The following is a 24,996-nucleotide window of genomic DNA, read 5'->3' as shown; positions in this document are numbered from 1 at the left end:
TTAATTATGAGTTTGAAAAATCTTGGAAAAAATGTTTTTTTTAATGTTTTTATTGGCTACCTCGTAGACTCCACGTCACCACCTGGAGGAGAAGTTTTAGTATAAGAATAAATCAAACAGGGATCTTCTTTTCTGGAGAGTTTACTTTTAGCTGAATGTTCAATAAAATGTGAAGAGTTTGTGGAAATATTTTAATGATTTTGAGAAAAGGAAGAAATATTTCTTAATCTCTAATCCTTTAAAATATTTCCTCATACTTTTCTACTTTAAATAATAGTTTAGAAGAGATGCAAGAAATAAAATAATAAGCAATGTTGAAATCTGTAACATAACCTTGTGAATTTTCTATTGTAATTCGTATTGTTTCACATAAGATTGTTATTTTTTCATCACCATCTTCATGCTTTTATATCTTATTCTTTTTTTTTCTCTTTCGAGAGCAAACCTTAATGGGTTTTTAAGAACATCATAATGTAATATAAAATACACGCGAATTGCAAGCAAATGAGGAAGACACAACATATATACCTACTTATATATGAAATGCATTTTATGTAGATGAAATAAAATTGTGACAAATTGAAGCTCTGAAAATGTTTAATTTTTGGGTTAATTTTGTTTGTAAAAATGCAATTTGTGTCAATAAAAAAATAAAATGTTGAATTTGTATCAATGTGAAGAATATTTTGCTCCCATTTCATCTTCAATGTCAGCTGCGTCCCAAAAAGTCTCTCAAGGAAGGACATGATGTGCAAATCTATGTGTTAAGAGTGTCTCACGTCAATTGTGCGTGTATGACGACTAATTCTCTAACTCATTACATTTTATTTTATGCTCTCTTGTTTTTCTTTTTTTTTTCTTCTCAGAAGCATCACATAAACTAATAAGAAATGATTTTTTTTTGTTATTTCACACATAAACTGGTTTTTTTCAACTTTAGCTCTCAATAAAAATGCAAATTCAATTGATGATTAAATTATCTCTTAAGGAATTATCACGTTTTTTTTTTCATTTCAATTAACTTCTTTTTTTTTTTTAATAAATAATTGTTTTGGATTTGTTTTTCTTCATGATGTTTGCATAGAATCAGAAGCAAGTTGAAAGAGAGGAGCTTTTGTATTGAAAATTTTTAAAGTTGTAGCTATAGAGAAGCTCTCCTCTCTTGTATTGCCATAAAATCATAATTTATATGCCATTTGGCATTTGGTAGTTCCGCAAATGTATAAAATGGTAGCTCATCTCCAGTTTTGTGTGTTGTTCGAACACTATAGTGCAGATTGTGTGTATGATGGTGATGGTTAAAATTAGCTATACGAAAATCATGTGAAGTTTCTTCTAATATATTTATTCCTGTTTTAAACTTATCTTTATAGCATTTCTTTCAAATACGATGGGATAGTTTTTTTTCTTTCTAATTTTAGAGTTTGTAGTACACTAAATGGGGAGGATATGATGGCAATTTTGATAAGAATAGCGATGTTTTCTTTCATTTAGTAATACTCGAAAAAAATCTCTTAGTTTTCAATATTCTCTCGGTTTTATAGGAAAGGAAATTGATTTGCAATTTAAGTATAATTTCTTTTCTTTTTTTTTTTGTTTCTTTTAAACTAATTATGTTGAAGAAATAACTTCTTGTAATTTAATAAAGGCGCACATGAAAAGAAATTTTCAGTTTAATTTAAATTATTGTTCTGATACATAGTTCGAATGTTTCAATGTATCATGTTTCATGCGGTTACGAAATCGGTTAAAATGCATATAAATTCAATTAGAAAAATATTTTTGAAATCAATAAAGTGAAATAAGTAAAGAGAATTGCCCTTCAAACATTTTAGTTTTCCATTTTATAAATTTTCTAATTTGACTTGGAGCAAATCTAATTATGATTCAATTAAGATGATCTCTGTGGTGCGCAATTATTCTTTCGGCTCATGCACGTTTCTTTGCGATCTTTTTTACTCTATTTCTCTTTTTCTAATGTCGGCTTCTTGAGTGCACCATTAACATAATTAATTTTCTCTTTTTCCGTACTCTCCGTATAGGCTTGCATCGATGACAATTTGGATATGGTGGAGTTTCTAGTGGAACACGGAGCCGATGTCAATCGTGCCGACAATGAAGGTTGGACACCTCTTCATGCCACAGCTTCCTGCGGGTAATGAAAAAAAAAACAATATTTAATATCTTTTGTATTAGATTTGGGGTGGTTGAGAACAAGAAGAAGATCAAAAGAAAAAAAATGTTCGATTTGAAGGCGGAAAAAAGAGCAGAGGAAATAATTTGGACAAAGTGCTAGAAAAGCGTAGAAAATAATTAAATTATGAAAAAAACATACATGCATATGTAACATATATGTATATAGAAGAGTTTAGAGAAAATAGGGTCACTGTGAGTTCAAGTAACGCAGATTTATTTATAGCACGTGATCCGTTATAATTAGATTTTTCGATGCGAAACTCTCGTTGTCGAATGCTTAAAAATTGAAATGTGTGTGCTTCGTCTCTTTTGCACTTTCTTCTTTGCCATTTCGCACGCGATTGAAAAACTTCCACCAACCGTAATACATATTCACTTTTCGCGCCACTCTTTCATTGCCAAATTTATAAAATTTCCCGCTCTCTGAAAGAGAGAGAGATAGATGATGTACAATACATACATCTAGATCAAGAACAAAAGGAACTCATGCAAAAAAAAGGAAAATAGTCTGTCTCTTTGATATTCACAATAGTGATGATTTTTCTTTTATCATTTTTGGCATAATATTGAAAGACAAAAGTCAATTTCTGTCTTCAGTTGCTGAATTTTATGTTTTTACAAAATAATTTCAATGAAAGGGCACAATAGAGGAGTCAGGGGTTAAGTGAAGCATCACTAGCTTTGACTTTCATTAATTTGTTTAAAAATATTCTTTATTTTTGTGGCTCCTTTTGAAATTTTTATTAAATTTCGATGAAAGCTCTGTTTAGCAATAGAATAGTGAGATATTTAGCCACAGGTTGATACTTTGTTCAAATTAAACAGAGTGGTTTAAATTAAAATAGTTTAAAGTCCTGAGGAAGGGACTCAAGCTGCTTCAAAAGACAGTTTTGATAAAAATTTAACCTAAAAATTCGAATTTCTTTTTCTTATAATTTTGCTCCGATACTCCAATTCTGCTTAAAATATAATTTAAATTGAATTTACTACAAAATTAATTGGAAATGAAATTTAATTAAATAAGAAGAAGAATATGCATCTCAAAATAACTCTGATTGGTTGATAACTTCGGGGAAAAACATTCTGATTGGTCAACGTTGTTTTACGGGGTGGTCCTACGGGTTAAGATTAATTTGAACAGAGCATAACCACATGATTAATTTTCTAATTATGCTGTAAACATAAAGAAGAATCAGTGAAGTCTCATAAGAAAATGCAATGAAATTATTCTGAAATAAAAATAATAATTATTAATTTTATGTGTATAAAAGTGATTTTAATTGAATTACATATTTTATGTTCTCCACTGATGTATGGAGTCTTAATTTATTTCTAAGAATTTATATTGTAATGTATGAAAGGAATGTCTATCAATGATCTTTTTTTTTCTTTTCTCTCTTCTATTAAATGACCGCAATTTATCAGAGTCTTTCATAGAAATGGAATTTTATTTCATTAAAGTTTTATAATTTTTTTGTGTGTGCAGATTTGTCAGTATAGCGCGGTACTTAATTGAGAGTGGGGCAGATCTGTCTACGGTTAGTAGTGATGGGGAACTTCCAATAGATCTGTCCACATCAAATAGTATGGAGGATCTTCTGCAAAAGCATATTGATGAGCAGGAGATTGATTGCGAGGAGGCACGTTCGCGGGAAGAACGAATGATGATGAGTGATGCAAAGAGGTGGCTAAGGAGTGATGCATCGGAAGTGGATAGACCGCATCCACGAACAGGAGCCACGGCACTCCATGTAGCCGCTGCAAAGGGGTACAATCATGTCTTGAGCCTTCTGCTTGCGGGACGAGCGAATGTGGATAAGCAGGACAATGATGGTTGGACGCCACTACATGCTGCGGCGCATTGGGGTCAAAAAGAGGCGGCCCACATGCTAATCACGGCACTGGCTGACATTGACACGAAAAATTTTGCCGGGCAGACAGCGATTGATGTTGCTGATGGATCCCTGGCACGGTATTTAGAGGAGATTAGGAAGAAGAAGAATAAGAGGCGGCCAGGCAGCCAAATAAGGTATTGTTGACATGCTTAAAAATAAATGAAAAAAAAGAGAAGTTTGGTGGATAAAGGAGACACTCCTTAATATTTTTTTTGTTTCCTCCATAATAATTTCAATAGAATCCAGGATGGTTTGGATGCAAATAACGAAACACCACCCAAAGTGATTCGTGTGGAAGTTAAGCCAGAATTGAAAGATGGTAAGAATTTTTTCAATGAATATTTTTCCCTCTCTTTCTTTTCATCTCTTCAAATTATTTTTTTCTTGCAAAAAAGAGGTGATAATTGTGCTAAAAGAAGAAGAAAAATTTAATGATAAATGTATGAGAAGAGATGTGATAAAGATGTTTTTTCTTGAAGAAGAAGAAATGCGAGGAAGAAAATTAAACTAACCGAATGATATTTAATTAAATTAATGCTGCCCCATGGTTAAAAACAAAACAAAAAACATGAAGCCCGATTCACTTTTTTGCACCGAATTGCCGAATGTGATGACCCAAGCGATTCAGACTACACTGAATCAACTGAAAGTACAGCATCAAGTCTCTCAGAGTCAATAGGTAACACAAGAATGATGTACAAAGAAAAAAAATACAAAGAACAAACACTTCAAGGAATGTGTTAAATTAAAAGGAATGCGGATGATTTTCTTTAATGGGATTCAGTTTGACAATTTTTTTCTTGCTGTTTTTTTTTTCTTTTTGGGGGAAAGGAAGTTTTTGGGGCACATTTTTTTATGGTTGTAGGAGCGCAAAAAAAAAAGCAAAATTGAATTATTTATCAAATGCACAATGAGTTTTTATTTTTATTTTAATGAAATTATGCAAGAATTTTGGTGAAAGATGACACTAATGAGAAGTCAATTGAGTTGTGTTAAAAATTCGTTAAATCGACGTGCCCGAGCGATATGAAGTCTTTTTAAATAATAATTAATTTTTAATTTTTTAAATGCTAAAATTTTTAATCAGGAATTTTTACACAAACTTTTTGATTTTCTCATTGTGTAAAAATTGTTTAATATAAATAATTAGCTCCTGCGGTTATTTTCAGATTATAATTAATGTCCTTAAAGCGATTAAAGCTCTCATTTAATCATATTTAAATTATAATTAATTTGTCCGAAATTAAACGTCCAAAACTACTTAAAATTTCTTTGAAAAAAACTCTCATATTTTTATTTGAAAAATTGCAATTTATTTTTTTTTTAATTCTGCCAAATGTTAATTTTGTCACCCACCTCCACCTTTAATAGTTTTACATTATTTATGTTAAGTAGCATGTGATTAATCCGATAATTTATATGTTCGGGAAGAGGACAATAAATTTTACAGAGAGGATTAGAATTCATACACGTAGAGAGAGATAATTCACATGACTTGGCAGAACCACAAATCAATAAATAAAATCACTTTATAGAATTAATAAATAAATGATTAATTTTACACATAATATATCATCTGAAAATGACCGTAGATAAGCTATTTTTTCATTAATTTTATTGTGAATATAAAATATTCATATCATATACATAGTGGAGTATCTATTGTAAAAAATACCTATAATTAATATTTTATTTGTATTACATATTTTATAATTTAGAATTCATAAATGATTGTAAATAAGAAAATATGTGATAAATTAATATAATTATTGCATTCTCAATGAGGGGGAAAAATTATTAATTTTAATATTTTCTTTCTGTGTGTTTTGTGTATCGATAGAAGAGAGACCGAAGGCACCAAGTGAACAAATAACGAATCGTCCGGAAATAATTGAAGAGGATTCAAATACATGGAGAAGACCACCAATTACAACAGCTAAGGCACGTGCCCGACAGGAAAGTCCACCGAAAAGTCGTAAGTTTTACTTTTTTTCCGCAATATAATTACTTTCAAGAAACTCTTCAAACCTCCTTAAATTTTTTTTTTAAACTCTTTAACAAATCAAAGAAAAAACAAGAAAATATCGTGGTTGGAATATTAAATGAAAGAAATTATTAATTCTTTTTTTGGCTAATTGTGTCATTGCAGAAGTACCGGACAAAGAGGTTACACCATCGGACTCTGAAGTGATATTAAGACGAACACAGAGTTTTGAGCACGATGAAAAGTATGTAAAAAAAAAACTAAAAGAAAAATATTCAACATCATTTTATGTACATATTTCTAACACAAAATTCTCATCATTTTTCACAACAAAAAATATCCAGAAGAGCACAAAATTATTAATTTCATGTGCTTCTTTCAGTATTAATGGAAAATAGTTTTTTTTTTATTTATTTATTTAATGTTTAACTTTTAAAAAATCATTTTCTAAAAAATACCGCTAAACTCATAAAGAATAATTAATTCTTCTTTCAATTTATTTATTTTATATTTCAGTGTGTAAAAAAAAAATATTAGAAATTATCGTTCTTTTGTATTGTTTTGAAAATTTCTTCGTGATGCAGAAGAAAGACTTTTTTTTTAATGTTTTGTGTGTTTTTAGAAGCTATTTGTTGTTTTTTTTCTTTATCGCTAACTATCTCATTGCTGTTGTCCTGGCATTTTTTTCAACTGTAGATTTTATCAAAAATATCGAGAACTCCGGGCAAGAATAAAGGCAAATTCCTGTCCAGTTCTCCCTGCAACACCGGCAAAAGGGGTTGTCGGGGGTGGACCAAAAACTGTTGGCAGAGTAGACAGCACCGGAAGTGTGGAAGTTCGTGGAAATACTGGAGTTGTTGTTAATACAAATCCCTCACAAACATATTCGGTACAACGATCAGCTTCACTCAAAGATTACAGACAAATAAGGTATCCTCCAGAGAATCTACAAAACTCTCTCACTTTTTTTTATCTCTCTCTTTCTTCTCGTACAAAACACAACAAATTATGAAAAAGAAAATATTTGAATATTATGTTTAAATTGAGAAAAGTAATAAAAGCTTGCCAAATCGTTTAATCTGTGTAACCTGCATGCAATTTGCAACTTATTTTGCAAAATCATTCATCAATCTAATTTTTTTTAAATCTCAAATCATTTATTATAGAATTTAAATTGCAAAAAAGGATAAATTCAAATGAATATATCATTAAAACATATAAATTCACATAAAATTAATTGTTAAAATTTTTCCAACAGAAAAACTCCAGTTTCACCACCACAGAGTCCAACGACACAAACACCAACAACTGCAGCATCTGCACCAGTTAGAAGGTAAATTATTTTTATGCAAAAACATGTAGAGATTTTCGTACTTTTTTATATAGAAAAATTGTAAAACTTTCCATAAAAACTTGTGACCTATCTGTATAGGAATGTGGAGGAAAATGTGGCATCTGGAGTCGAACAGACTAACAATAATGCCCAAAGTCAAGCCCAAAGTAATCAGCAAACCACAAATAAAATGTCTCCTGGAAATATTTTCAAGAATTTCTTCAAGTAATTGGGTTTTCATTTTTCAAACAAGAAAAAATCTTTTTTTTTGCAAATTCTAAGATAAAAATGGAATGTTAAATTAAAAGGGAAAATTGACAAAATTTTATTTTAAATCGTCATATAAATGTTTCCTTTATTTTATGTTTTATTTATCGTCTTCTTTTCCATTTTTATCTTAGATTTGTATCGTTTTTTGTTTAATTTTTTTTTGTTGATATTGTGCCTCCATTAAAAAAGAAAATTTAAGCTGATGATTGCCTCTGTTTTAATGAAAAATATTTTATTTAATTGATTTAATATTTTCCTCTCGTGTGACTTTTTCTTCTGAAAACTAACTGAAAGGACTGAAAATTTAATAAAATGTTCTGTGTGGAATGAAAAACAAATTCTTACGACTAAAAGCAAATTCTAATGTTTTAAATCTTTAAAATCTTCAAGTGAGGTGTCCTTAGTTTAATTTTTAAGGATTCCTTCCTCAAATTATTTTCTTTTCTTTTTTTGGCTTGTATTAGGTCATTTGTGCCACCAACACGTGATGAAGAGAGTGAGACACAACGAAAAGCTCATGCCAAACGTGTTAGAGAGACAAGAAGATCAACCCAAGGGGTGACTCTTGATGAAATTAAAAGTGCCGAAGAGTTGGTGAAGAAGAAAAACCTCAACAATAACAATGCAAATGCAAATGTAAGTCTCACTTTATTTTTCTAAATTTTATAATAAGTTTTAGTAGAATGCAGTTGAGATAGAAATCTCTCTTATTTAAATTAGATAATTAAAAAAAAAGAGTTTTTGCTTATTAAGTGAGAGAGAGAGAGAGAGAGATGACAAATTTTGGTTTTTGGGCATGCTTGGGCAAAGGGCTTATTTTTTTTCTGTTGGAATTTCTTTAAACCAAAATTTATTCCTAATTTCATTTGAAACATTTTATTTTGAGAAAAAAGATATTTTGGAAGATTTGTTGCTAATTTGTGATTTTATTTTGACAAAATGAGTTTTTTTTATCCCAATTTCTGTAAATAAATTAGAATTTTGTTTTTGAACTGAAAATTTATTCGCTTTGACGAAGGTTTTTATTCTTTTCATGATATAATCTTTGCCCAAGCTTCTTTTCTATATCCAAAAGAATTCTCCCATCTGATCTGTATTAAAGTTTAAAGAAAAGAAAACTAAATGAATTTCTCAATTTTATATATTTTCCAGGATAAATTTGACTTCTTCACTGTACATTTCATTGAAACTAATATGTCTCATTGTTCATTGGTGGAGAAGTAATATTATACAGAGATTCTCAAAAAAAAACACATTAAAAAAAATTAGGTAGTTTTTTCCCACGTGCATTTCCATGAGAAAAAAAATGAGAAAATGTTTCTCCTGTGTTGTGTTTTTTGTCTCTTTTTTTTTGCACCAATGCAATGATTAAATTTTTTATATATATTAAAAAAATATATATTAAACACACAATCGAAAATTCTTTATATATGAATAAAAAAATCCTCTTCATAAAGACCTTCATCGAAGCGAATAATTTGCGTGTCGTTCATTGTTCTTTTTTTATTATTTGTTATACTCTCTTCATCTCTGAACAAAAAGAAACATAATAAAGTACATTTTGTAGTTCTATGACCCCAAAAGGTGTTCAAAAAGCCCGAATGCCTACCCCTTCAGCTTAGGCTGTTTTGCGTAAGAGGACTCTCTCTTCTCCCACAATGCACTGTTAGGGGTGTCTTTCGAGGATGGAGTCAGACCGCCTCGGCTGAGACAAGTGGTAAGACTCATCAGGAGTCAGAGCGTTAGTGTATGTGACATTTTGGGTACAGTGCCGGGAGTTGAAAGGGGGCGGAGTCCTCCAGATCCATGAAGCCCCTACTTCGGGTACTTCAATTTCGTGAGAATTTGAGAGCTTTTCTTTGATTATTTTCAAAGCTTAAAAATATTTGTCAAAGATTCTTGAAGAATGTTTAAAAAAAAATTAATAATTGATCTATGATAACAATTTGAGTTGGTTAAAACTAATGTTGACGCAATTTTACCTTATTGTGACGCAGAAAAAGGCTAATAATGACTCAATTCCTTTACCGAGACTCGAATTTTCCCTTATTTTTTTTATTTACATGGAATGATTCTCAACATTTGACGACTTTAGCGCAACTAAAAACTAACGCATTAAGATCTAAATTTAAGTAAATAATTTAACGTTAAAATTTTATCTTATTTGAGACTTTTGTGAGAGACTTTTCTAATTTTTTCGATGTCAAAAGACGTCAAAAACAATTTATAGACTAAAAGAAATTAGCCAAAAATTACGTGGAAAGAATTCTAGAAAAGCGAGATAAACGTTAAATAAGAAGCGTCGAATTAGAACAGAAATTAAAAAAAAATTAGAAGAAAAAAACGTCAAATATTCATAACAAAAAAAAAACCTAAAAATCTGCCTTAAATTCAAAAATTCTGATTTTCAAGAAAGTTCTCAAAAGAAAAATTTTTTTTTCGTAGTTTATCTCAAATTCTCACCTAGAACACATTTTTTTTTACATAAATCATTCTCTTTTTGTCATTTGTAATGTCTCTAAAAATCCCTGAACCACTCTTTTGTTTTGATCTTAACCCCACAAAACCAGCAGAATGAGAACCCATCAGCAGTTGCATCAAATGAGAGAGTTCCGGGAAATGTGGTGGCGGTGGAGGCAAAGGCAAGTGCCACCCCGGGGTCTCCTCCGGATGCACAAGACAAGGTATCAAAGGTATCACCACCATTGGCTGTCGATGTGGGAACAAAGAAAGAACCCGATGAGGTTGTCACGGCAACGTATACGCTGACAGCCCCACAGGCAACAACCGGGAAACGTGATAGTAGTGATGATAAAGTTGTTGTTGCCTCATACACAATTTCCCCACCACCGGCGGCCGCTACGGCGAATGATGTGACATTTAGGGCATCAATACCGTCCGCACGGGATGATGGGGCACGCACAGGTGGTGGTGGTGGTGATGGCGATGGGAGGAAGGGGGTAACAACAATCTCGGCAACCATCAATGTGCCTAGTAGCAACAAAAAGACTGATTTGGAGGAATTAACGCGGACAGCATCACCGACTGTTAAGAGTAGTTTTAGATTTGACAAATTGGCAAGTGATAGGAAGGGGCACGAAGAGGTGGAGGGCAGTACGAAGGAGCCGCAAGTGGTGGAGATGCAGCCACCGGAACGGATGCCGCGGTACAAGAGATCCCTCTTTGACATGGACAATGCCAGTTCACTTTCACTCGCTGAAAAGCTCCGGAATGAAGCCAATAAATACTCAGAGGCTAGTCGGGCTACTGTCATCACGACGTCTGGGCACACAGACGTAGTGGAGGCTGGAAGTAAATGTGATCCACCACAAGCATCTCCGCTGCATCAAGCAACACCCGATAGGCGTCCCTCGTGGCGACTCAAGGTTGACACTGGGAGCAAGGTAAGAAACGAAAAGAAAGAGCCATCAAATTCCTTCCTTTCTGTATTTTTTTATTTAATCCAACACACGTCCCTCTTGCATGATGCTTTTTGTGCAAATTTCTCTTAAATCTCTCAATAATTTATCTCTGAATATTTATTTGATAAAAAAGGATTTTTTTTGGGAGAAATGATTAATCTTTCATTTTTTTCTCTATTTGTTTCATAAATTCAGTTTAAATTGGAAGAAGTAACAAGCTCCAGTGATGCAGCAGTGACAACAACAGCAGGAAGTAGTCCAACGAGCACAGTGATACCAACTGTGAGTGTCCAGCGTCGACCAAATAGCGTAATAAGTGGATCAACGGCCACAACAACAACCACAGTGACCCTCAATCCGAGACCTGTATCCGTACCGTTGCTACCCAGTTCCGCGGCTGCCCTCGAGGCCCAACAAAATGATCGATCACCATCGAAGGGGAGTAGTGCCAATGATGCGGATTCATTGGTGCGACGATTTAAAAATAGTGATGATAAAGGTGAGAAGAAGCTGCAACTCATGAGTTTTTGTTGCACACAAATTCTAAATTCTTAACCTTTTCTCTTATTTCTCTCTCTCTCTCTCTCTCTCTCTTGCTTGCTGTGTGTGCAGAAAATGATAAAGAAAATGATAGTCGAAGTGTTCAAGCAACTCAAGCAGTTATACAGAGACGACGACGTCCCAAAAGACGATCAACTGGAGTTGTACACGTTGATATGGATGTAAGGATATTAAAAAAATATATTCTGAATTTTTATTCTTTATTTTCAACAAAACTCTTTTTTTTTTGTTTCATTCAGGAAATTGATCCGGAACGTCAAGAATCACCCGTCGATGGTGATGACAAAGAGGTGAGTAATAGAGAGAAGATTTGTGTTTAAAATTAGTTACAAATATAATAGAAAAATTGTTTAGACTCCTTCACCCCCCGTAATAGGCGGCAGACTCATTTCTGTCATGTTAGAAGCAAAAAAAAAAATACGGGGCAGTGGGAGCGAGAGATTTACAGACTTGCTAGGAATTTTCAAAAGCATTGATGAAGTAATAGCCATATCATCTGTTTATTTTTACCTCAATCGCGTGCCAAAAGTCCCTACGTCATTGTTTTGGCAATTTATTTTTGGGTCAAAGGTTTGAAATTAATTTTTATAAATAAAAGGAGTTTATTGAACGACTTTTTTTTTATTTCTTCAATAAAATATTGAAAAATCATAAATTAATCTGATGGGAAAACTTTATGAGGATCATACATAAAAATCCCTTTATTTGGCCTTATTCAGCGACCAAGAAACCCTTGAAATCTTTGAATTTTGTATTGAAATTTCAAGATTTCAAGCGAATTTCAAGTGTTTTTTTTTCTTGGTTTTTCTCACAAAACATAAAGCGCATAATGTTTTCAGGAAGAATTATCTCATTTTATTTGCACTTGAAATGAGACTATGAGAAATTTATTTATTTTAAATGTCACCCCTCAATTAACTCTTTTAATTTATTGGAAATGTCATACGTATGGCGTACGAAGAGAGATTTCTTTTGGCAGAATCTTTTTCATATAATTCTTGATTTTTTCGTTGCTCTTGCTGTTAAATGCAGATGTGAAGATTATTTTAAGATTAAGAAGAAGAAGGGTAAAAAGTGTTGTGAAAAGTACGACGATGATGGGGATTGATTGTATGCAATAAAATATCCTATACGGGAGAGAGACAGTTTCCTCAATAAATAAACACCAAAATTTCCTCTGTGCTCTGGCCATGTGGGCTTTTCATCTTCAAATATACATACGATGAGGGAGTTTTTCTGTATAAATTAATTTGTGGTTTTAAATCATAATTGCGCCATTATTATAAAATTTATCTCACTCAACTAAAATGTATGAAAAAAAAAGAATTTTTATATAGTTAAAATTAGTTCTTGTGTGTTGTTGATGAATAAGTTTTTTTTTTAATGAGAATGAAAACTGTCTAGCGGTGATGCAGGAGAGTTTAAAATTGAGTCGAGGTTATTTAAATTTATAAATATAATTTTATGGGGTTAATAGAACATAAAAGGTGATTTCTTTTTTTTTCTTTGGGGGGATTTAATTATCATCATCACAACAAAGCAGGTGAAGTATTTTTGGTCTATAAAGCATTTTCATTTTATACATCACACAGCTGAGAGAGTTATTTTCTCATTGATGAAGATTCTCTCTGACTTAGATCATGATCTTCGTGGTTTAGTGAAATTTAGGAATTTTATTTATTATTAAAATTTATGCGAGAAAGAATGCATAAATTTTGGCATAGAAATTGTATACAAAATATTATGTGTGTTTAACATAGAATCAATTTACTTTTTTTCGCGCGTAACATCTTTTAAAAAACATCAAGTGGGAAACATTTAGAAATTTTATTTTGTGGTTTTAACACCATTTAAATTCGCAATTAAATTAAGGCGAAAGCATATTTTATTCGATGAAATTAAATTGATACTAGATTGATGTCTTTTGATTGTGATTTTTCTTATAAGTTTTATCCATTAAATTATAGAGTAAAAAGCTTTCAAACATCCTTTAAAAAAAATAATGGATAAAGATTGATAAAAAAAAGAAACTTACTTTGAGAAGTCTTTGGCTAACAAAGACACATCTCTAAAGATTTGTTAAGATCTCGGGGGAAAAATTTTTAAAGATAGTTTAAGAAAAAAAATCTAACACTGACGGGAATCGAACCTGCTTCACTCGCAAGCCTAATTGGAAGCGCAAATTTTGCGACTAGAGCCGCATGGCTATCAATGTCTTTATTACACGAAGGCAAGCGTTTAATTTACAAAATAATTTTTTTTGCATTTTTCAATAGAAAAACTAAAGGAAAATTAATAAAAAATCAACTTAAAAATGTTATCGCTAAAAAACTCAAAATCAACACTTTTAATCGCTTCGTAAAGAAAAACATTTATCATAGACGGTGAATATTGATGTTTTGTTGTTGCTACAGAATTTCCTTGAACGTAGAATGAGAAAATGTTCTATTTTTGGTGTAAGATCACTAATTTATCTTTTTGGTAATTCTTAGTAATTATTTCATCCAACTGAGTAATATACGGACAGATTTAATTGAGATAAAATTTCCTCTAAAATGATCGTCTATGAACTCTTCGTTAGTCTCACAGAGTTGGTAGAAGAGGGCGGGAATATGGTGACAACGCACCCAAAAGAACAAAAAAAATCAGCAGACATTGAATGAAGAGAGTTGAGAGTTTTCGCGAAGAGAAAAAAAGAAGAAAAAAAACTGAAAAGAAAAAGAAAATCTTGATGAACAGATGACGTCAAAATGTGGGTGTAGGTGGTGAACCATTAGAGAGATTTTCCCGCTGAATGATTTGTCCATTTTACCGTGCACTCATCGTGAGCACACACAGACATCTTCACGATCTTATTTTTTTTTCTTCTTCTTCACAAAAATCTCTCCTTTTTATCCCGTATGGGTGTATGAACAAGATGTACGATCACTTGGCGATCGTGAATTGATCACGAGATGAAAACTTAGAATAGAACAGAGATGCTTTAGTAATTTCAAAATGAAGATATTTAAAGTGAAATTTTCACGCGAGTACAAAATAAATTTTCCTGATATTGCGTTGCAAAATTCCAATAATTCACAGACATTGCCAAAAAAAAAACGATTTTCTCACTCTTCCTTTTAATAGTTGAATAAGGAAATATTAAAAGTAAAATAATACTCGCTTCATTGTTGGGTTGATTTAAATTAAATTCAAGAACATTTTTCTCAGCCAAAAGGACAAAAAGAAAAAAAACTGTTATAATTGAAGGATAAAATTTGCAAATTTTCTTCACGATCACCCTGTTTTCGTTTCCACACATGATCGAAGATCATGTCTTGTGAATGTCTAACGAAAAAGAGAAGGAAAACTTTTGTGTGCGAAGTGCGAGAGTTTTCATCAGTTTTTCACATAAAATTCGCCTCAGTCATCTTTCGATCTCTTGTGCGATCACTTCGCAATGATTGTGCCAAGATAATTTATATTTTTTCGCGATTCTGGTTAATTCAATCGAAAACAAAGACTTGTGTGTGTATAGAGATCACAAATTTTAGAGAGAAAAAAAGACGAAGAGAATTAATTTATTTAAAAAAAAATCTAAATTTATAATTTTTATTTCTTTTATTAAAATATAAAAATAAATAAATTGAGAAAAATTGTAACTTTGGAGGTGGAAAAAGAATCAAATCAAGCCAATGTGTGCGGTGTTGAAGTGTGAGGAAAAATGGGACTTTGTGTGAGCATAAACCTAACACGATCGATTGAGAAACACGAAAAAAATCCTTTTATGGTTTTGCGAATTAAATGATTTATGAACTAAAGAATAAATTATTTGACCATAAATAGCCCTCAAGTGGTTTGTTCATTTCCACTTTGTCTCTCTTTTTTCTCACCATACAATAATGTGTGTTAAACATGATCTTTTTTTTGTAAAATGTAATTTTTTTAATGGATTTTCTCTGTAATTGCGATCTTGTTTTTTCTTCTTCTTGTGAATTCTTTTAAAAGATTTTTCTTTTTGTAAAATAAATGAAACATTTGGTCGAGTTTTTTTTTTACAAAATCATGTGCAGCACGTGTTAATAATTTTCTTTCTCTCAAATTTTCCTTTCGTCATTTTTTGCGGTTAATAAACTTTTTTTTTTTGGGTAATAGAGAAAAAAATTGTGACAGGGTCAGGAAAAATTTAAATGAGGAGAAAAGAAAATAATAATTATACTCAACTAAATACCAAAAGTTCACACTGACTGAGAGATTCTTCACCTTCCAACGAAGTCATGTAATTGAGGAAGTGTCTTTCTCTCTGTTGGGTTCTCTTCGTCTTTTTTCACCTCTACTATACATATAACCAACATTGCCTGATGGTGTTTTCAACACATTAGAAAATTTCTATAATTATACACACCATCTCAGGAAAATAAGAAAAGGAAAAATCTTTGTTTAGTGCCCGTGGATTCCGTGATCTTGTCGTGTATGAGAGAGGAACAAGAAAAATAAAAGAAAAAAGGGTGTGATGTGTGAAAATTAGTGTTTATAGTGGGCATACCTATATGTACGGTGAAAATCATAAGAAAAAGCTTAAGCTTGTGTGCCAAAAAAAAAGAACACAAACGGTGTTTATTTACACGCAAAGAAAAAACAATTTTCCACTACGTAGTGCGCAAAAAAAAATTTCTCTTAATTCCTAATTAATTACTCGCGTGAAAAATAAAAGGATATTCCCACAAACTTAATGTAACCGAAGAAAATGTCCTTCAGAATTTCACGTTCTCGCAATATTGAGCCATCGCTCAATCGTCGTAGATCACTTTCGCAGTCACGTCTTGAGAGCTCCACACCGACATCGTCGTGGTCAAGTCGACCACTCAGTGGGAGCTACTACAATGGGGGCACGGTAGCTAATTTGAGGAATCAATATCAAAATAAATATGGCTCCAAGGAATCACTGTATAGCCCGACATCGCGCAAAAGTTTCTTCTCCAATGGCTACTATTCAAATGGAAATGATTCCCGCTATGGCAGCAATAGTAGCCTCTACGGCAATTCCTATGCCGATCGCTACGTTAGCCCGTACTCAAATTACGATAATGGCGTAACAACAGCTGGGCTTAGTCTATCCCTCGGGGCGTCCGGATTGAATTCCTACAGTTCAGGCAGGAAGAGGGACTACACACCGTCGAGAAGTTCAAATTTACTATCAAGCAGTAGTCTCGGGGGATCAAATACAAATCTCAATTCCTACTCAAGTGCAGCCACTGCCAATATTAGTCGAAGTCAATCCTTTAGGGATACAGATCGAAAGAGTCGAAGTCGAACACGTAGTCGTGGATCAGCCTCAATGAGGTCAATGAGTGCGTCATCGGAGAAAAGCGAGGGATATGAAGTAAATTTATTTTAAAAATTATTTTCTGTTTTATTTTATTTTTTTTTTTCAAAAATAAATAATGGAAGAAATGAAAAAAATATTAGCGGCTCTAGAATATCTGAAAGTAACTACATATTAAGGTCTCAGCATTGAGGGAGAGATTTTTAAGGATTTTATCAAACGCCAGAAAAGAAAATTACAAAATCTCAAAAAATTGATTCAAAAATTTAAAAAAGAAGAAAATAATACAAAAAGAAAGATTATCTAACTTATTTTTTTTAATTTTTCTTTTGTAGTCTGGCAACGAGCAACCATCTTCAAGGTCTCGCCTTCAATCAGCAAGTTCAGTGGATCAGACTGCAGAAAGTAAATCCGATGCGGGGGATGTTGAAGAGAATGGCGAGTTGATTGATTACAAAGCTCTCTATGAAGCTTCCAGGTAAATAAAATACTCTTATAAAGAAAAATCATGTAAAAATAATTTTAAAAAATTTATTTTTATACATTGTTGTGGTTTAAATCAGTTGAAATTTAGACCAAAGCAATTAATCATTATTCGATGTTTCAAATGCACATTACTTCAAAAATGATGTGCCAATGCAAGTGGGTAGAGAAAACACTTAAGAAGTTAATTGGTTATTGGTTCTAAAAATTGATCAAGTGCCTTCATCAAAGGAAAATTTAATATTACATAGCGGGAATATTTTTAGAACTAAAATGTGAAACTATGAAGAAAATTTTTAAACTCTTCATAACTTTTCTTTATAATTTTGTTTTACAACAGAGTCGAAATTGAGAATTTGAAAATGCAGTTGCAAAAGAAGGAAGAGACACTGCATAGCACCAAAGCGGCTCTAGAACGATTCACAAATGCTGTAAGTTTTCTTTCTTTTTTAATTTTTAATAGTTTTTTTTTATAAACAAAAATTCAAATAAAAGACTAATTAAAAATTCTTATAGACAACCAAAAATTCATTATCTGAACTGGAGAAACGTGAGAGAAGAGCAATGGAGAGGAGAATGTCAGAGATGGAGGAGGAATTGAAGGTAAGGGTTAATCAGAAAAAAAAAAAACAGGAATTTCCTTTGCAAATTCTTTGATGTTTTTTTTATTATTTCTTTTACAAATTACTTTCACACGAGAAATGTGTTAGTGAATGTGAGAAAGAAAGAGTATACGTGCATCTCAATCGCAATTCTTTTTTCTTCTGGCTTTTCACGATATATTACAAAAAAAATCAAAAAATTAATAAAAATATTTTTTTTTAATCTTTAGAAGATTTATTAATAATATTTCAAAATTTTTATATTTAATATTTAAATGGTAACTGAATAATTTCATTCTCATTCTATCCCATTTTAATATTTTTCACATTTTCATTCATGAATCTATTTTTTTTTTATCTTTTGATTTTTGTTGCTCTAATTTTTCTTTTTTGATTTTACATTTTTTTCAATTTCACTTTTTATTTTTTTCACAACAAAGAAAATTTTGCACACATTTTTTTACAAATCAAAACAAGATTGCAAAACAATATGCAAAAAAAAATTTTTTTTTCAAAGTTTTCGTTCATCACATCAATCATATTTTTGATAAAAATAAATAAACTTTTTTGGCAGTTGTATGAGAGAGAAAGTGATGGATGAAAGAGAGGATGGAAAATGTTTAAATAAAAAAAACAAAGAATTTGTTTTCTTTTATTTCTAATTTCTTTCTTTAAAAATAAATATTCTATTTAGCTTCTACAAAAATTCAAGACTGAGAATGAGCGTCTACGTGCCGAGAATCGAGCACTTACACGAGTTGTCTCGAAATTAACAACATCCGCTCAAAATCAACTTCATGGCAAATGATTTTTTATTTGATAATTTAAACAATAACAAAAAGATCCTTAAAAATTAATAGGACGTTGTGTGAAAAAAAAGTGTGACAAAAGGAGTTTCTTTTTACGATCTTTTTGGCAGAGAAAAAAATGAAAATCGGAATATTTGCCGAGAAAACAAAAAAACCTTTCAGTGCTCAAAAAAGTCTCAATTTTGTCACACTTAATATTAAAATAAAAATTGATTAAAGAATAAAAAAAAGAAGAAACTGATGAAGAGATTGCAAAGAAGTTGATCCATCATCAAAACCACACCGTCGTCTTCTCTCGCATGATTCAAAAGCAAAATGTATAAAAAATCGAAACGAAATTTGGGGGTATGGACAAATTAATATCTTAATTAATAATTCTGAAAATTTGTTAAACATTTTTATTTGAAAGAAAACTCACACAATATGCCAAAAGTGTTGGTGCATTTTTTGCGTTTCGTTTTCTTTACATTTTTTTATTATTATTTTAATTTGTTGTCTCTCTGTAACCCAAAAATAGACACAAGTAAACAAACAAACCAACAAACAGTACATCCCAAATACTTTTCTTAACACTACACACACATCGTACCTTTAGAAACACCCCACGTGTGCTTTTTGAAAAATCTAACAAAAAGAATGATTTTTATTCAAAAGTAAAATCTTTTGTTGTTTTAACCAAAGACTTTGTTATTGTTGAAGAAGAAAAACTTGTTAATTATGTTTCTAACAAATTTTTATGTTTTATTTAGATAAAGGAGATTATTCTCAGACATGTATGGAAGTTGCCTAAAAAAGAACGAGAAATCGCAAAAGAAACTCCTGGAGCTAGTATTCTCTAAGAGTGAAAATCTCTCGTGATAAACTCCCGAAGGCTTTTTGCAGGGAAAAAGTGAGGAAAACTTCACGTGAGCTTGATCCTTTAGGAAAAATAATGCATCCCGTAAGATTTTCCCGGTTTTTACGTTTCTTTTAAAGCGCTAAACCCTTCAGGAATTTATCACGGGAGTTTTTCACTCTTAGAGAATTCATGCCCTGATCTTTGAACAAAAATGTTTCTTTGAACCTGAATATCTTCCATACATGTCTGAATAGCCTCCTTTTAACTAAATTTAGGAAATTTTGTATTATGTGTCTGTTGGTTTTTATTAGTGATTTTGCTGATAATGACAAAAACACATCTTTTTTTTTTCTTCTTCATTTATTTAAAACGTTTTTCATGTTTAAGAAAATTATATGTTAAAAAGTATGTAAAATGTGTGCATTATTTGTGTCATTAACCCGGATTTGACCACCAAGAATGCTCCAAAAAATGACATCTCTGTTGATTTTGAAAACATCTAAGGAGAGTAGAAAAAAGAAGTTTTTATTTTTTCAAAAGTCAAAAAAGATTCGATTAAAAAAAGAATTAATGGAGAATAAAATTTTATAAAAAATTTAACAGAGAAATTCCAATGCATTTCCAGGTTAATTCAGAGAATACGAATTAATGGCAAAAGTCTAGAAAGACACAGATTCTTTACTTTTAAGAAAAGACATGCTCTGCTCATTTTTTGATCAGATTTTTTCCCTTCGTCAGAATGGAATATTTTCCTGCCCAAAATAGTAAAGTCTATTGACTAAATGAATAATTGACTGATCTATAGTTTGGTGTAAAAAATTAATTATTGAGGTCCATAAAAGGATTTAGACCCAAGTTAGTTAGAGGATTAAACTAATGTAGACGCAAAGAATGCCTAATTTGGACTCTAAAATACCTAATTTGGTAATTCAGATAACAAATAGTTTAATTAAATAAAAGAAATAAAATAAAATAAAGTTCTTACAAGAAATTTTAAGAATTTTGGTTTAGAATTGACTTTTGTAGACGATTTTAAAATCAGACTGGGAAATTTTGAAAACTAAAATCCTGTGAATATCTGGGTTAACCCTTTCATCTCCACATAAAGCATAAAAACAAGTTTTTATCATGATATTTCTTATGAAAATGTGCTTTCAGAGAACATTTCTCAGTCAAATGTTGGCTTAAACTAAACTTATTTCCCATTTAGAAAAATTAAAAAAAAAGAAAATAAAATATTTCACATTTAGTTCAGCGTATAACCGAATGAACCTGACAGGATTAAGTGTCTCTATACTTTTGCTCATAATAACGTATTTTAGAATTTATGCGAAAATTATTAACATCTTCATAAAAAAATGTACTGGTAAGCTGACCAAGCTTACGAGAGCTGTGTTTCTTTCAGTGTACCAATTTTGTGAGAGCAAACTATAACGCAAATTAATTTAAATACACGCATAGTGGGGAAAAGTTGAAAAGTCATACCCTAAGAAATCTTTAGAAGGCCATATCTCGAGAACGGATCCATAGATTTTCATAAATTGTTTTTTGTTTGAAAGGTCTTGAAGTCAGCTATAACATATCGAAAAATGAAAAAAAATTATGTCGCCATTTTCGAAAAATTCGAGTTCGAAATTTTCGAAAACTTTGTTTTCGATTTTAGCGCCTCTTGCGGTCATTTCTCGAAGTTGCAATGTTCTAGACATTTGTAGGGTTTCTCGAAACCTTTCATTTGCGCTTGAGTTGATCAAGATCGGACTTGTAGAACCTGAGAAATGACATGCCAACTTTGGAAGGCTATATCTCGAGAACGGCGACATAGATTTTCTTCATTTTTGGCATGAAGCTAGATAATATAGTCAGCTATAACATATCAAAAAATGAAGCAAATCGATAATTGCGTTTTCGAGATATTCATCGAAAACTCATCGAAAATTTTGTTTTTGATTTTTGGCCCTCTAGCGGTCACTTTTGAAACTTCTGATGTTCTAGAGAGTTGTAGGGTTTGTTGAGATCTTTCATTTGACCCCGGGTTGATCAAAATCGGTCAAGCCGTTTTCGAGTTATGGTCGATTTTCGATGAAAAATTGTGGCGGCCATATTGACTAAACGGCTTGACCGATTTTCGAAAATGAGGTATCGTTGGAAAGCTCTTGATGACCCCTACAACATATCAAAATTTCAGATTTTTAGCTATTACAGGGGCTGAGATATAGCGAAAACAAAATTTTGAGGTTATTCAAAATGGCGGACGCGGGGGTGGGGGGTAAAATTTGACGTCATAATCTGACGTCTTCCAGTCGACTTTTAAACTTTGCCGTTTACCGCAAGTCTCTATCTATCACCGTTCTCTCGCAATTTAGCGTTGTACTCCGGCCGGACGGCCGGACGGACGGCCGGAAAAAAAAATTTTTGGCGCATACGTTTTTTGGAATGTGGGGACCCTAATTCGTGCTCATCCCAAGTTTGAGCCCGATCTGACGACTTTCGATTTTGCTCGGTACACAAAAGCTGTGTCTGAAAGAAACACAGCTAAAACTGAAAATAAAAATTAGAAAAAAAATGTTCTAATTTTTTGTGTCAATTGATCCTATTCTGTGACCAAGAAATCTTTAAGATTTCAAGGATTTATTCTGAAATTTTAAGGATTTCTTGGTAGCAGAATACGACGATTTTTAAAAAAATCATTTTGTTTTCTGTTATGTGTTTTAGCAATTTTTTAAATTTATTTTTCTTACTCATTACACTTTAAATGTTTGGTAATAAAATAAGTTTGAATAAAACTATTTTTATCTTTTGCAGCAACAAGAAGTTCTCAAGGCGGAAAATCAACGGCTCAAGGATGAAAATGGGGCCCTTATTCGTGTGATTAGTAAATTAAGTAAATAAGAGATTAAAAGAATTATATAAAAAATTTCTCTACTAGTTCTTAAAAAAAAAACAACAAAATAACCAACAAAAACTCCAATTTTACATAACATTGATGGAAAAAACTACATTTTATTGCGATATAATTAAATGAAAAGAAAAAAATGGAGTAGCTAATCAAAGTTTTAAGGCCTTCTCCGTAATTTCTTTTTTTATTGAAAAAAAAACTATATTGACGTCGTGAAAACTTCATGTGTCTAAGGAAAACAAAATATAAAAAAAAAACTATTATATAATATAAAAAAAAACTTTTTTAACAATAACAAATTTTACAGTAATAAGTCGTAATTCATATTTAATAATTATGTGTATTTAAATGTGAAAGAAAAGAGAGGAAAGAAATAATGAACAAAAGAAAATGATAAAATTTTGCAAATTAGTGAATTGAAAATTTTTGATAAATTTTTTTTGTGTCTTTTACAAATGAAAGAAAATTGGAAAAAAACTAAAAAATGTAAATTAATTTAATTCTTTCTTTTTTCTTATATAATGTGTATAACAAAGTTAGGGAATATCGATTGCTGCAAATCAGATTTTTAAGAAGAAAATAAGAAGAACATTTTACTAAATAAAAAATTTATAGCGAATGCAAAAAAAAACAGTCAATTAGCAATAATGAAAATTGTTTAAGATAAATCAGTGAATTTTCAGTTTTAGCACAGATAAAAAGAAACTAAATACTTTTTAAGCTGAGATAATTATTAATTGTATTTCAAAATACTTTTTAGCAAGATGAAAAATTTAATCAAAAAAATGATATTTTTACACGAAACAAAGATAAATGTGAGAAAAGAAATTCTGTGCGTGTGGTAGATTGATTAAAAAAAAACAAATTGGAAAAGAATTTTAAGGAATGATGATGAAAAAAAATTAGATAAAAATATTTTTGCTAAAATGACAAAGCGTCCAAAACTTCCACAAAAAAAGCCTCGAAATTGTAGCTTATATAAAAAGTAAAATTAGTTGCGAGTTTTTCTTTGCAAAATGAAGAGAATATTTCGAGAAATTTATCTCTTATTCTTTTAGCGGATTTTTTTATTTATACTGTTTTAGCATCCAACTGAAAAAAGTTTTTTTTTAGAAAAAGGATCTCGAATGTTTAATTTTTATTCAATAATTTTCTTTGTTTTTCTTTTGTATTTTTTGTGGAGAGAGTCGAAATTGTTATTTTTTTATTTTTCAAAATCACAGAAAATATTTGCTTTACAGGAAAGTAAAAGAGAAGAGAGAGAGATACAGGAGATGAAAAGAAATGAAGAGTTTGATTGTAAAACGTGTTAGTATGTTGTATTTTACTCATTTTACTCTTATTTTATTATTATTACATTATAATATTTTGTAGGTAAGTTTATCTTTCTTCAATTGAGAGTATTAGTCACTTATTTATTTTATTTTCTCACCTTGTATTAATAAAATGAAAAACAAATTGAATGCTAAATGGAGAAAAAAAACAGATTTTTTTAAGGAAAGGAGAATACGATGAACAAAAAGCTCTTTGATGATAAAAAAAAATTGCATTGTAATAATTTTTAAATTAATAAAATTTCTCGTCTGAAAATGTGAAGAAATCATGAAGTTTTTCTTTAAAAGAAAATCTGCTGGGAAATTTTCATTGAATCCTTGAAAAGGAATTTATTCGTTCTTGTATGATGAACTTCAAGACATTTCAAAGATTAAAAAAAGAAAGAAAACCGTTAGTCCTTTTTTTCAAGAAAATCTATATAATAAAGAAAGGTCTGTTTCTCCAGTGGAAACTGACGGGATGTTTTAAGTTTTTTGGTGTTTTAGGATCGGAAGGAATTTTCCTAAAACACCAAGAAAGGTCTGTTTGTTGGTGAACGTCGTTCCTTCTTTTCTATACAAATTCACACCGTTTGACCGATCGCGATGAAATTTGGTACAGAAGCTCCTTATAACAGGCGGTTTCAGATGGCTGTATTCATTTTCCCCCCAAAGTCCCCCTTCAGGTAGCCCCCATATAAAATTCATGCAGTTTTTACGAATTTTTTAATTTGGCGCCGGAAATGTTGTATGAAAATGATTTAAAGACTGTACTACCTTTTCTAAGAGGTTGTATTACTTTTTTGAATCGTTGTATTACTTTTTTTAAGGCTGTATTACTTTTTTTAACGGCTGTATTATTTTTTTTAACGGCTGTATTACTTTTTTTGGAGGCTGTATTACTTTTTTTATCGGCTGTATTACTTTTCTAAGTGGTTGTATTACTTTTCTTAACGGCTGTATTACTTTTTTTAACGGCTGTATTACTTTTTTTGGAGGCTGTATTACTTTTTTTTTAACGGCTGTATTACTTTTATAAGTGGTTGTATTATTTATTTGAATTGTTGTATTACTTTTTTGGAGGCTGTA

The 24,996-nt window shown here is 31.0% G+C and overlaps 1 protein-coding gene across 17 annotated transcripts in view; it reads left to right on the top strand.

The window, feature by feature from the left end:
- The window catches only part of LOC129794248 (protein phosphatase 1 regulatory subunit 12A), a 39,051-nt gene extending 14,857 nt beyond the window's left edge, over window positions 1–24,194 (top strand). The window contains exons 2-18 of one of the 17 annotated variants that reach the window (XM_055834997.1): window positions 2,043–2,155; window positions 3,683–4,225; window positions 4,331–4,410; window positions 5,932–6,066; window positions 6,241–6,319; window positions 6,772–7,005; window positions 7,334–7,408; window positions 7,508–7,633; window positions 8,143–8,314; window positions 10,252–11,082; window positions 11,296–11,599; window positions 11,713–11,822; window positions 11,901–11,951; window positions 17,302–17,444; window positions 17,790–17,880; window positions 17,966–18,052; window positions 22,501–24,194. In XM_055834997.1, coding sequence (XP_055690972.1) covers window positions 2,043–2,155; window positions 3,683–4,225; window positions 4,331–4,410; window positions 5,932–6,066; window positions 6,241–6,319; window positions 6,772–7,005; window positions 7,334–7,408; window positions 7,508–7,633; window positions 8,143–8,314; window positions 10,252–11,082; window positions 11,296–11,599; window positions 11,713–11,822; window positions 11,901–11,951; window positions 17,302–17,444; window positions 17,790–17,880; window positions 17,966–18,052; window positions 22,501–22,587 — 3,261 coding nt within the window. In that variant the 3' untranslated portion in view covers window positions 22,588–24,194. Of the gene's footprint in view, window positions 1–2,042; window positions 2,156–3,682; window positions 4,226–4,330; window positions 4,411–5,931; window positions 6,067–6,240; window positions 6,320–6,771; window positions 7,006–7,333; window positions 7,409–7,507; window positions 7,634–8,142; window positions 8,315–8,830; window positions 9,236–10,248; window positions 11,083–11,295; window positions 11,600–11,712; window positions 11,823–11,900; window positions 11,952–17,301; window positions 17,445–17,789; window positions 17,881–17,965; window positions 18,053–18,745 lie in introns of those variants that run through there. The other 16 variants (XM_055834995.1, XM_055834994.1, XM_055834993.1 and 13 more) reach the window with 16 other exon arrangements.
- Window positions 24,195–24,996: the final 802 nt, after the last annotated feature.

Source organism: Lutzomyia longipalpis, chromosome 3 (assembly GCF_024334085.1).
Source record: "Lutzomyia longipalpis isolate SR_M1_2022 chromosome 3, ASM2433408v1".
Taxonomy (NCBI): Eukaryota; Metazoa; Arthropoda; class Insecta; order Diptera; family Psychodidae; genus Lutzomyia; species Lutzomyia longipalpis.
Note: the sequence above shows the minus strand (reverse complement) of the source record. Positions and strands in the feature narration are given on the sequence as shown.